Source organism: Haplochromis burtoni, unplaced genomic scaffold (genome assembly GCF_018398535.1).
Source record: "Haplochromis burtoni strain Fernald_Lab_line unplaced genomic scaffold, NCSU_Asbu1 Contig_1, whole genome shotgun sequence".
In the NCBI taxonomy this organism is placed as follows: Eukaryota; Metazoa; Chordata; class Actinopteri; order Cichliformes; family Cichlidae; genus Haplochromis; species Haplochromis burtoni.
In genome coordinates this window covers 4,930,596-4,943,094 of record NW_024582362.1, presented here as the reverse complement: position 1 = coordinate 4,943,094, position 12,499 = coordinate 4,930,596, and the positions used below count along the sequence as shown (strand labels likewise).

The following is a 12,499-nucleotide window of genomic DNA, read 5'->3' as shown; positions in this document are numbered from 1 at the left end:
CTGCAGTTTGTTTTTATAATGATGCACCGAATGATACATTTGAAAAAGAAAAGGGGGGGGGGAGGTTGTCAATATAAGACAAACTTAATTAAAAAAACAAACAAACAAAACAAACAAAACATGTTGCTTTCTCCAGAGTAATGAGTGCTGAAAGTTTCGTACTTGTCATTCTTGATGTGTTCATAAAGACGTTTAAACTGTCGGATCTGAAAGGAGAGGATGCCGATAAGTGAGACGACCATCAAGAGGAAGGGGTAGATTCTCCTCTGCATTAGAATCTCCATCTCTGGGGTAACGCCTGCAAAAACAAAGCATAATTGTACTCAGTTATATGATTTTTCAAGAGTTCCCATTATTCCTATCATTAACTCCATCAAGATGAGAAGAAATGTGATATTTTGGGGACACCAGTTATGTTAAATTAGGTGATAACTATATTAGAATTATTACCTAGTGACGGTACATCTCCAATAACAAGTCCAAGTGGCAGATTTATCACCAGTTCAGTGCCCAAACAAATCAGAAGCTAGGTCACAATCTGCCACTTTTTTGGGGGAGGCTTTTATTACAAAACCAGTGTATTTATTAGTTTCATTATCTAATTAATAGCATCCATGTGTAAAAATGTGTAAAGTGTTCCCTGATTGGATGATTGAATTCTACTTGATGAATGGGAGAGAACATATTATTGTGTGTGAGTGATTGTGTACAGTCGTGGCCATACGTTTTGAGAATGACACAAGTAATGGTTTTCACAAAGTTTGCTCCTTCCGTTTTTATGACAGCAGTTTCCATATACTCTGAATGTTATGAAAAGTTCTTCTTTGCCATGAAAACAAACTTAACCCCCAAAAACATTTCCACTGCATTTCATTGCTGCCATAAAAGGCCCTGCAGAGATAATTTCAATCTTCTAGTTAACTCAGGTGAGAATGTTGATGAGCACAGAACTTGAGATCTTTATGTCTTGACTATTAAGTTAGAATAGCAGAGTGGATGTGTTAAAAGGAGGGTAATGCTTGAAATCATTGTTCTTCCTGTTAACCATGGTTACCTGCCAAAAAGAAAACAGAAACAAAACAAAAAACCCCATGCAGCCATCATTGTGTTGCATATAAAGGGCTTCACATGCAAGGATGTTGTTGTTATTAAGGCTTTTTTGCAGAATATCAGTCTGTCCCTAATGGGGGACAGACTGATATTCTGCAAAAAAGCCTGGAGAAGAAAAAAGTGAGGCTACCATGTCCTGAGACCATTCATCTGTGGGGCTGCTTCTCATTCAAGAGAGTGGGGTCACTCACAATTTCGCCAAACCAAAACATCCTCCGACAGCAATTTCTTCCAACTATCCAAGGACAGTTTGGTGAAGAACAAAGTGAGGCCAAAGTGATAACTAAATGGTGCTGGGAACAAAACACTGAAATTTTGGGTCCATTGCCAGGAAGCTCCCCAGACCTTAATCCAATTGAGAATTTGTGGTCAATCCTCAAGAGGCGGGTGGACAAACGAACTCCAAGCATTGATTATGAAAGAATGGGTTTCCATCGTCGGCCTTGGCCCAGAAGTTGATTGACAACACGCCAGGACAAATTGCAGAGGTCTTGAAAAAGAAGGGCCAATACTACAAATATTGACTCTTTGCATAAACGTGATGTAATTGTCAATAAAAGCCTTTGAAACTTATGAAGTGCTTGCAATTATACTTCAATACGTCACAAAAACACTGAAGCAGCAAACTTTGCGAAAACTAATATTTGTGTCATTGACAAAACCTTTTGGCCACGACTGTACACATCGTTTTTTGTAACTGATGATGGTCGGTTGGACCGAAATATTGTGATTTTAGAAAATAATGGGAAGTGAGACAGAGTGCGGAGGTTATAATTTCATCCTTTAAAACATTTTTCCCCCTCTGGTTTATTGCTGAACTCACAAAAAGCTTAAATCTAGAGGAAACCGTTAGTAATTTCCATTTCTTTTGCCACTAAGACTGCAATGTGCTGTATATTGTCAATGAGAAAGTCCTAGTTTGGTTAGGAAACTCTTCAAGTGACGCCTTAAGATCCATATGCAGAGAGATACTCACCTACAGCCGGTACCACCCCGGCAGCAATCACATATGGCACACATAAAGACAACAGCAGGACTGAAATGACAGGAGCTGCCAGTTTACGGATGATGAACTGGAGATCAATGTTGCGAATTCCATTTGCATAAACCTAGAGAAAGAGTTTACACTTTATAATGTACTAAACAGTTAATTTAATTCATCTCCAAGAAACAGACATGACAGAGATAGGGAAGACAGACTAGCAAACTACACACTGTGAGTCAACAGAATAAAACCCTTTCAAAGTTACGTAGTCAAGAGTCTGATAGTTTGTAAAAATGTTTACAGTGTATCAGTTGGATATTTGGTGTGTCCAGTACCAACCTGCTCAATAACAGTCTTCAGCCACCACTGAGGGCCCATGAGAGTGATGGCAGCAATAATTTTGGCATGAAGAACCCCGAGAGCCCAATCCTGCAGACAAGTTCAATGGATGAACATAAGTGTGAGAACTCCTTAAGCTCTATTTAGTAACCTCCAAGATCCCATTAGGGAAAAGAAACACAAATGCATACAATCCTTACCTGCCAGGGATAGAAAAGGGGTGTTTGGTCTAAGGGTACCCTGAGCGGAGCCACGATGACTAATTCAAACAGCAGGCCCAGTAGCAAAGGAATAACTCCAGCGACCAGCAGAGCCACAACAAGGGTCTTCAGGATCTACAGAAGCAAATTAGGGTATTGAAAAAAAAAAATCATTAAGAGATGCCACTTCCAGATAAGGAAACATATACGACACTATAAAGGTTAATCTGCTGGGAATGCTACTTCAATGAACAAGTTGGTAATTTAGGATAACAGCTAATGAGAGCTCATTCTCAGTTACATCCATTTAACAAAAACACAGTGTCAAAGCTAGAAAGGGAGCAACCAATTAGCACAACCCTCTTCTGCCCAACTTCGAAGTTTGCCAACAACCCAGTCAGCTCACTGATGCTCACCATGAGTGTCCACTCCTGGACTTTGTGTACAATAACAGTGCGTCCCTGTGGCATCCACGCCAGCAGAACAGTGACCCCGCGGATAGAAAGCCAGCAGACATACAGACCACATGCTGCTGTGTACAGCTCGTGGATTTTGGAATTTCCTGTCCAGAAAGACATCAGCCAGCGGCCAGTGAATACTGTAAAAAAACAAACAAACAAAACAAAACAGTGAGGAAACAAAGTTGACCACAGCAACTCTATGTTTGCCCGTAAAAAGAACTGTACTTTTTAAATGATGTGTTTGTATATATGAAAAGTACCACATCTCACCTGGTAGGGTTAAGCACACCAAACTAGCCACCAGCAGAGTGATGCACATGAAAGCTATAAGCAGCACAATCTGGGGGAAAAGGGGACACATTTCAGTTTAAAAGCTACAAGATGGGACATGCTGCAAAGTCAAAGCTCTATTTTACAGACTCCGGTTGCATAAGCTAAGGCTAGTATAAACAGGATCTCAGAGATTAGGGTGTTTAACATGAAAGATGAAGATCATAATGACAGAGTTGTGCAGGCTCAGATGGGCAGTAAATGGTTGCTAGGGCGTTGGCTGATTTCAAAATTTGACTCAGAAACCACAAATTACAGGAGACACATCTTTATTTTAAGACTTGTTTTATCTGTAAAAACAGCCTCTATCTTTGTTCTAAAGCGTGGAGGACTATGACCCTTAATTAAATAATATAAATCATATGTAAAACTACATCTTGCATGTTTAGGGGTTTGCTTTGTCAAATCTTACTTGTAATTTGAATAAAAACTAACAACCTCTCAGGGTTCCAGTGTTAAAGACAACCTTTTGTCTTTATTTCAAATGAACATGTCTGTGTGTGCGATACAAATAAGAGCAAGGGAAAAAACACAGATGCTTTGGCAGCTGGCAATAGTTCTGCATTATTGTGGTCACTAAAACGGCGCAAACATCAGAAATCTGGGGGGGGAAACCCACTGGAAAGTCACAAAGAGCCCTTCAATTATTATATCACATTCATGCATGAGAAGAAACCTGGACGTCAGTCAACTTTGTCAGTGAAACTAAAAGACATGCTAGAGCACTACAGACTACACTCAAAGACATGGTCAAAGATGGCTGTCCATTCATATCTCTAAAAGCTGTTTAGTTTCAGAACCACAGTATCCTGGTCTTCCCTACACATCTATCTGTAAAGTGCACTCCTTAAAGACATATATGAAAAAAGCCTTTCTCACCCTTAAAGGGAAGCGAAGAGGTCGGTGGTAGGGCTGGAAACCCACTGGTCCCCCTTGCTGCAGGATGGCCTGATGGGCTGCATGTAACCCTTCACCAACAGCTGGTGCCGGGTTGTTATTGTTGTTGTGATGAACATGCGGAGGGTTGTTATTGTTGTTGTTGTTCACAGGCTGGTTGGCTTCATTGTCCTCTTGTTCGCCAAGGAGGTAGGAGTGGAGGTCTCTGGAGACAACACAAAGTGGTGACACAGTTACAGACGGTCAGGAAATATCATTGCCTCGGGTGTGTATTCAAACTTGGCTTACAGTAAATATCCTGCGCTGACTGTCCAGGCTCTGACCAGGCCTTTGAGCCACTGGCGAGTGTGTCCCTGCTCCAGTAGAGCTGGAAGCACAACCTGAAGCAGTAACAGCTCCAAAGACAGCTCACTGACAGGAGCGTCACTGAGAGGAAAGAAGTGACAAAGAAACAGACATTTATCTAACAAACACCAGACTAAACATTTTCTATTACTTTAAGTGTCAAACAGCATAAACTCAAGTGGATTTGTAACTGCAAATCTTGCTTTTTCACATGTGGTGATACTTCCACTTTGGTATGAACAGGAAGTGGTTTCTCAGATCATTTCAGGCCAGCAGGTTTCACACAGTTTATTAATAAGTAAACTATATCTTTGTTATGTACGCTGCTTACCTATAGAGCATGACATTGTAGGGAAGGAAGGTGGGCAGCAATAGTTTAATGAGCTTGATGGGAAGCCACAGCATGAGCAAGACAATTGAGCCGAACACAACCACAGACAGGATGAACCGCCGCAGGTGTCTGTAGATGGGCAAGTGAATCATCTCCTGCACTGGGTTAAAATCTGGATCATTGAGGTTCCTCAGAAACCAGAGCACTCCAGGTCTCAGCACCTAATGGAGGCAGAAGGTAGAATGATTTAGAGCGCCGAAGACTTTTTTCCTCTTTACTATCATCTGAAAAATTAACCTGAAGCACTCACAGTCCTTGTTTCCCTAACTGAATGCATTTGAGAGTCTGTTTTTCTTACCTCTCTCAGCAGGAGGATGAAAGATGCAAAGTAGAAGACATAGACCATTCCCACCAGCCAGTGCAGGAACATGGTAGTACCAGGTGCTGATTTGAAGCTCATTTCTCTGTCTTTCAGCGAGGCATCAAACATCTCCTGCAGGATGAATCAAATAAAAGCAGGGTCTAAGATGATGCTTTGATCACCTGTTTTTGCTCAAAAGCTGCTCTAAACTTCATGTTTTTCTAAATGTAAATACTTTAAAGGATTCACCCTCTGCTATATAAAGCTAAGAAAGATTTTTTTGCATGTTTGCACTGAACCATAATGTTTACGTTTTAGGCTAACATAGGACAAACAGTTTAGATGTAGATATATACACTGCAGATAAACTGCATTGAAACGGAAAACAAATTCGCTTGTAAATACAAAATGTGAAACTTTCTGCTTTTGACTGCAAAGCGATAAGAGCTGCTTACACCACACTGGCCATTTTCAGGGTCAATTAATTTGTTTCACAGGCGAACAGCTGCAGAGCAGATGAGACACGGTTCCCTTCTGCTGTGTAAGCTGCACCACCTGTTGTGAGGAAGGTTGTTTGGCTTTGGAAAACAGGATCAGGAAAAAATATATATATATATTAACTGCCGTGTTATGATTTGGATAAGTACTATGCAAGCCAATGTTGTGGTAGAGAGAGACTTTGTTCTAGTAAGTGTTAGCACAAACAAACTCTCTGACAAACAAAGAGAGTGACAGCCAAAGCATAGAGGCGTTTGGTACTCTCTCACTCCCCAGTCCTCCAAACCAGTCTGTTCTGTGTTTTTGTGTGCACTGATGAATGTATGAACTGGGTGAGCTAAAGCATCTGGCTTTGTCTGTGTGCTGAGCAGGCCTGCTGAAAGCCACTTTAAAGGTGTTGTGACAGAGCCTCTGCGGGGTATTAACCATCCCTCTCATTTGGCAAAATGTATGAAAATGGAATAAAATAGGAGTATTCACTGAAATTTCACAGGGAACAAGAGATATTCAGTCACTGGTGCTCAGAAAACGCTTTTAGATAGAAGAAAACATACGCATTTATCCCTATAAAACATCAGACTTAACGATCACATCTGCCAAGTACGTTAATTAGAGTATGGACCCCCAGGCTAAAATACTCAATCAGTTTAATTAAAACAAAAAGTCCAAGAGCAACAGAGATGTAGTGAAAACGTGATGAAAAGAATTTGTCTCTTACTAAAGAGCAGATGTCAAGCCACCATCCGCAGATCAATGGAAAAACACCTATCTCCACAACAACCAGCAGAGAGACCTGTGAGGATAGAAAAGACTGCTGTCAGTATCAGTTAACATTAAATGTAAACACAAAAAAGACTAAAAACCTCTGTGACAAGTAGTGATACATGAAATACACAAAGTTCTGCACTTGTGTGTTATAACAATCCAGGGACCTATTCAATGGCTAGAGCTATCTTTATTGTATGATTGCAAACAAAATCTTAGATGCTAAGAGAGTGAAAACGCCAGCATCAACATGACTAACACAAAGAAAAAAAAATGCAGTCAATGTTACCTTGACAACAATGTAGCAGACTCCAAGGAGACGCCGGGAGCGCTGGAAACTGACCAGAGCAGCCAGTCCCTAAAACGGCCATTAAGGATCAATACTGCACATATATTCTTATTTGCACAGACCTGAATTACCTCATGTTCCCTTTCTCATACTTTTATTTTTTTTTATTTTACAGCCTGCATGCACCAGACTGATAGATTAGATTTGGATTAGGCATCATCAGGGCTTTTAATGAACTTCGATGGAAGGATACATGACACAGGATGAGAGTCATTGCTAGCAGTATGTAGCCAACGATTGTTGTGATTAAGCCCTCAAAATGAGAAGCCTGGACCTAAAAGAAAACCCCAAAACAAAGTTGTAATCAGAAAATTAAAGATATTATCAAGGGACATGCAATTGTATTATAAAGTGACTGAAGCATTTTCTCACATATTCTTCGAAGCCAAGACCAACAACAGAGAAGTGGCCGATGTGATACGGACAAAATGCTAAATGAAAGGGAAAAAAGAAGACATCTTTATTACTGTATTAGTTATACGGTGGATTCATTTTGATGTCAGAAAAAGGACTATTATGATCATGGTTATGCTGCATCATTGTTTCAGTTTACTCACCAAAGACCAGGATGAACAGTGTGTTGAGAGACACCACCCAAAACACGTGCTCCTACAAGACAAAGACACCGATCTTTGAGTTTCAGAAGGTAAGATTTATTTAGAGAAATCTATTTAGATTAGGACTTACCAAAAATACCAGTGAACCATCCAGGCCAAGCATCTGTTTGGAAAATTGAAATAGTTTGTGTATAAATATGAAAAGAGACAAGACAACAGCTACATACTAATAAATAGGTGCCTGGAGATTGTGAATGTTATGCAGCAGTTACCCTTTCCCAGGTGAGCTCCTCTGCTGCTCTGTCCCACTCCAAAGCATTCCAATTCATGTCATCTACACAGACAGATAAAGACAAAAAACGCCTTGTAGACTAATAAAAAACAGTCAGCAACTTGAAACATAATCGATATAAAAACAATCAGTTTATCTCCCTACATGTCAGACAGTCACAGAATAACAAAATCATGTGTTTACTCAGGCAAATCATTCTGCGGTGGTACATTTTTTCTTGTTGTCCTGCTTTTGTTGCAAACAGTAAACGAAAAGCAATGTTTTCCCCGCTCTGCTGAAACAGTTATTGTTACATTATTGATGTTGCTCTGGGAAAATCTGTTAGTTTGACATGAACATTGTGCAACTGTCAGGCTTTTTCTGTGCAATTTATTTAGCTGTAGTGACAGCCAACAGCTAGAGTAATGTATAATACAATAGCAATTTATTTTCAGCATTTCTTCTTAGCTTGATGCAAAAATCAGTCCATTAACAAAGCTGAACAAATGAGTGTGATTTCAAGGCTATGGGGCAAAAATTTGACATAGTGTTATATTGTTCCCAAATCAACTGTGATGCTTTGGCAAACCGTCAAACAAATGAGGCCACTTTGGGACCCATTTGTATGCTGTAATGGCAGTGCTCCTGCTCTTGGGTTTGTTTAGTGGCATTTCCATAAACCTGCTGTTTGAAAAATGCAAAAACCTCTTACTCCATTACTAAACATGCTTTTGGTTGTCGGGCTGTCAGAGAGGATTTCTATTTTCATTTTTGAAATTATTTGTATTTTGCATTCATGAAACTTTACAACTTAAGAACTGATGTATCTGGCAGTGAAATCTACCTTAACAAAGAATCACTTTTTGCAATATATAATTTTAATTAGCTGAAAAAAATGCATACATCTTAAGTTAAGTAAAGAAATAATAAAGTCCCACCTTGTGCACCATTGTTGGGGTCTGCATCTTCAGCAGCTGCTGCCTCCTCTTCCAGCTCTGGATCATCGCCTTGCTCTTGGGGGATGTCAGGAGGCTCGGGCTCTGCCTCATTCTGGGCTAGAGGATCAGCAGGTGCTGGCTGGGCCGCAGGGGGATCACCAGCTGCTGCCTGACCTGCAGCTTGTGCCTGGGGGAGAGGGAACAAGGTGTATAATTTCAAAAAACAGAGTAATTTATCATGTAATGAAATCACGATATGTTGTCTAGTATATTAATGATCTATAACACAATCAACCACAATGTGTGGAAGGAAAATAAAAATACTAGCAGCTGCCAGTGCCACCCCTCCACCTACTAGTAAATGTACCCATCATATAAATTTGACAATTCTAGGTGATTCTCAACCTCTGACCTTGAGTTCAAGGTCACCGGACTTGAACTTTTTTTGAGATGTTGATATTTGCACCTATGGTTTGAATTTCAAAATCCTACGTCTCCTTGTTCTCAACCTGCTGCATTACCAGGATATTCAGATAACTTGACCTTGACACCAGGAGTCAAATTCATCCTGAGGTTTTTAGTGGATGCATCTAAGATAGGGTATTTGAAAATGCTAGTTCACTTTCTTGTCCAGTTATTGGATTCACAAATGTTGACCCCTGATGTTGAGGTTGAGATTTTTAGTAGCTGCACTTATGATATGAATTTCCAAATCCTATGTCATCTAGTACTCAACTTATTGTAATCACAAACTTGGGTTTCCAAAACACTCACCCACATGTGACAACAGGGTGACGACAATATCCCATCAACCCGTTACAGCTGGGGGTTTAAAAAACCCCATCCAAACACAGTAAAAACATTTACTCATTTGCTTCTATTTACTTTCAATGACATGTCCCACCACTATAATTTAAGTTGATTATGAGTTGGATAATTAGCAGGAGATTCATTTGCTACAGCAGGATGTGGTATGGTAATTACACACATTGTCATAAATGTGTAAGGTGCATGCAGCATGTTATTCTGGTTAGCATTTAAATAGCTCATGTTTTTAATTTGCAGTTAAGTGAATTACATAAATCAGATTTTTTTAATGTGTCATTTTAAACCTCAATGAAACACAATTATACCATCCAGTTAAGAATCTAATTTAGTAATCAGTCCAGCAAAGTACCTCATTGGCTTGTCCGGCAGCATTGGGCTGTGGTGGCTGGTGCTGTTCTAACCACTGGGGGGCTCCACCGTGGACTATCTGTTCTCTGAGCCATACCAGACTAATAAATGCACATAGGGTGCAGGTAACCACAAAGCAACCCTGTAGACAATCTGCAAGCAGGTTCTCCCTGTAGGAATAAAAACAATAGCACATATTCAATAAAAATGATCCTCTATTACTCATCTACTGTCCAATAAAGAAAATAAACAAGCTAACAATCTTGATCTCCATCAGGTTTTGCATATTTTGTGCTACAGTTGATGATAAAAAGCATTATCACTCACGTAGAGAGCATGTCCAGCGGCAGTGTCAAAAGAGAGCTCACAGAGCCGGTAAAAAGACACTTATAGATGCGACCTGGGGAAAAAAAACATATTTAAAATCTACCCGTTTCTATTGTATGAAAATTTGTATAGTTCAGGCTTACATTTTTACATTAAGTACTGAGAGGGATTTACATGTTTTGGAACAAAGAACACACTTTCTTGTTATGTATGTAGTGACACTAAACCTATAATGCTCTTTAACATTAGCTAACATGAACACCTTATATGTTACTTTGACTGTATTTAACACCCCAGAAAGGGGAAATTTGTAAATGCGTGTAAGTGCACAGACATTTCCACATACAGCAGATGAGGAAAAACATTTAGAGGGTCACCATATAAAGAATATTTGCTCCCAAATCTATTAAATAAGTTGGTCATCAACACTAAAATAACAGTACTTCTAAAAGTTAAAACAAAAATATGATTTCATAAATAACTTATACATGTTAGACAATTTTTTTCTTTTTAAAGGGGTTTTAAAGATAATTTCTCCTTGTATTCATGTCTGTGGATACTTACATGCAGTGAGAGGAACAACACCAAGCCATGCAAAGGCCACCAGTGTGTAATGGAACCAGTAGCGAATGGCAGTGCCCACACTGGTAAGAAGGCCGGCACAAATGTCCTGGATGGGCAGACGTGAGGGCATGTCTGGGGAGTAGACTGAAGAGGACAGATGGGAAAGAGTGAACCAGAGTCAAATTATCTTTTGTGCTTGGTCATTTTCTTTTTTTCGCTGATAGCAGCTATTTAGATTATTCTGTAACACTAAATGAAAACAGCACCAACTAATGAATAATCACATGCAGAAAAACAAACAAACAACAATTTATATGGCCCCCTCCATAAGGCTAAATTGGAGGCTTGCGGCTACAAAATGCATTTTAATGGATTATCTGTTAATGTCACAAGGACTTACTTGGTGTGAAAGCAAATCTGTGCTTGCATAATTCACAGTACTCCTTCCTGCTGTGCTTCAGCCACTGGACCAAACTGTAAAATGACATTTAAAGAATGAAGAAAACTGATGAAAACAATGTAATATTTGTGCTCTATTTTCACATTTTGAGCACATGAATAATGACTGGATTGAAAAACAGCTTCATACACATATTCATGTGTTACATCCAATGTATTATGTGTGTCCCAATATAAGACATTTTTCCCCACTGTGAGAATGTGTATTATTTAACCTTCAGGGCCTGAAATGCCTAGTGTAAATCATGCCAATCTTTGGTTCCAAAAAGTGGCATGATTTTTTAGGAAGTCCTTTCAAAATCCCATTTAAGACATTTTAAGCCTGAAATAATCCATAAAAAAAAAATCATTTTTTTAATTGGCGTCTTCAGATTTGGTCAGTTTGAGATATTTGGATTAAGTTAGATAAATTCAATTGCCAATAGAAAGGATTGCAACGGTGCAGATTTAAAGAACAGTCCAAGTCCAGACACTTCCAAAGGTCTGAAGTGTTGACCCAACATAACCTTTCCATGATACCACTGCCATGGCTACAATAGTAGTAACACTGCCACCAATATGATGCAATGAAAATGTAAGCGCAGCTGGGACTACTGAATCCGTCACTGTGAGACTTGCTACCTCTCAGACTCCTTATAGACACACCTGGTATAAATTTCAAAACCCTACATTGCTTTGGTCTCAAGTTATGACATGCACAAGATTTTCAGAAAACTTACTCTCAGCTTGAGATCATGGTCAACTAGATTTAAACTCAACCAGGATTTTTAGTAGATGCAAATATAAAATCACTTTGAATGTCACTTTGTTCTTGAGTTATTGCATTCACAAGATTTTCAGAAAAATTTGACCTTAGACCTTAGGGCTGTTCAACATAATGATATATAGCGGATGACGATATAAAACCATCTATCGTTTCATTTTACGCTATCGTTTGTTTCGTGGTGTCGCAAAATAAACTGTTTACGGCAATATTTTTTCATCGTTTTGATGGTCACTGTAGTGGCTATATTAATGTCTTAAAGTTCTCTCTTTCTCTTATATTTAATATAGCCACACGATGGACGGACAAGCGACTGTTTTTATGCATTGTCGCTAGCAACAACGACAGTAAAACATCAACGTGTCTGCTTGTTTATTTTCCATATAAACGTTTCACAATAAAGCTCAAGATCCCGTTGAGACTTTTCAAAATAAACTGAATCACGTGAAAGAGTATGCAGAGTATTTACGGAT

The 12,499-nt window shown here is 39.3% G+C and overlaps 1 protein-coding gene across 1 annotated transcript in view; it reads right to left on the bottom strand.

The window, feature by feature from the left end:
- marchf6 (E3 ubiquitin-protein ligase MARCHF6) overlaps window positions 1–12,499 on the bottom strand; it is a 15,799-nt gene that overhangs the window by 704 nt on the left and 2,596 nt on the right. The window contains exons 3-24 of the mRNA XM_005912121.3: window positions 11,205–11,278; window positions 10,805–10,948; window positions 10,241–10,313; window positions 9,915–10,083; window positions 8,738–8,924; window positions 7,801–7,862; window positions 7,659–7,691; window positions 7,529–7,580; window positions 7,344–7,402; window positions 7,165–7,245; window positions 6,912–6,980; window positions 6,576–6,650; window positions 5,357–5,491; window positions 4,999–5,219; window positions 4,611–4,748; window positions 4,305–4,527; window positions 3,366–3,435; window positions 3,051–3,232; window positions 2,635–2,769; window positions 2,435–2,524; window positions 2,087–2,219; window positions 163–298 (exon numbers count right to left, since the gene is read on the bottom strand). Of these exons, the coding sequence (XP_005912183.1) occupies window positions 163–298; window positions 2,087–2,219; window positions 2,435–2,524; window positions 2,635–2,769; window positions 3,051–3,232; window positions 3,366–3,435; window positions 4,305–4,527; window positions 4,611–4,748; window positions 4,999–5,219; window positions 5,357–5,491; window positions 6,576–6,650; window positions 6,912–6,980; window positions 7,165–7,245; window positions 7,344–7,402; window positions 7,529–7,580; window positions 7,659–7,691; window positions 7,801–7,862; window positions 8,738–8,924; window positions 9,915–10,083; window positions 10,241–10,313; window positions 10,805–10,948; window positions 11,205–11,278 (2,541 nt within the window). The remainder of the gene's footprint in view (window positions 1–162; window positions 299–2,086; window positions 2,220–2,434; window positions 2,525–2,634; window positions 2,770–3,050; window positions 3,233–3,365; window positions 3,436–4,304; window positions 4,528–4,610; window positions 4,749–4,998; window positions 5,220–5,356; window positions 5,492–6,575; window positions 6,651–6,911; window positions 6,981–7,164; window positions 7,246–7,343; window positions 7,403–7,528; window positions 7,581–7,658; window positions 7,692–7,800; window positions 7,863–8,737; window positions 8,925–9,914; window positions 10,084–10,240; window positions 10,314–10,804; window positions 10,949–11,204; window positions 11,279–12,499) is intronic.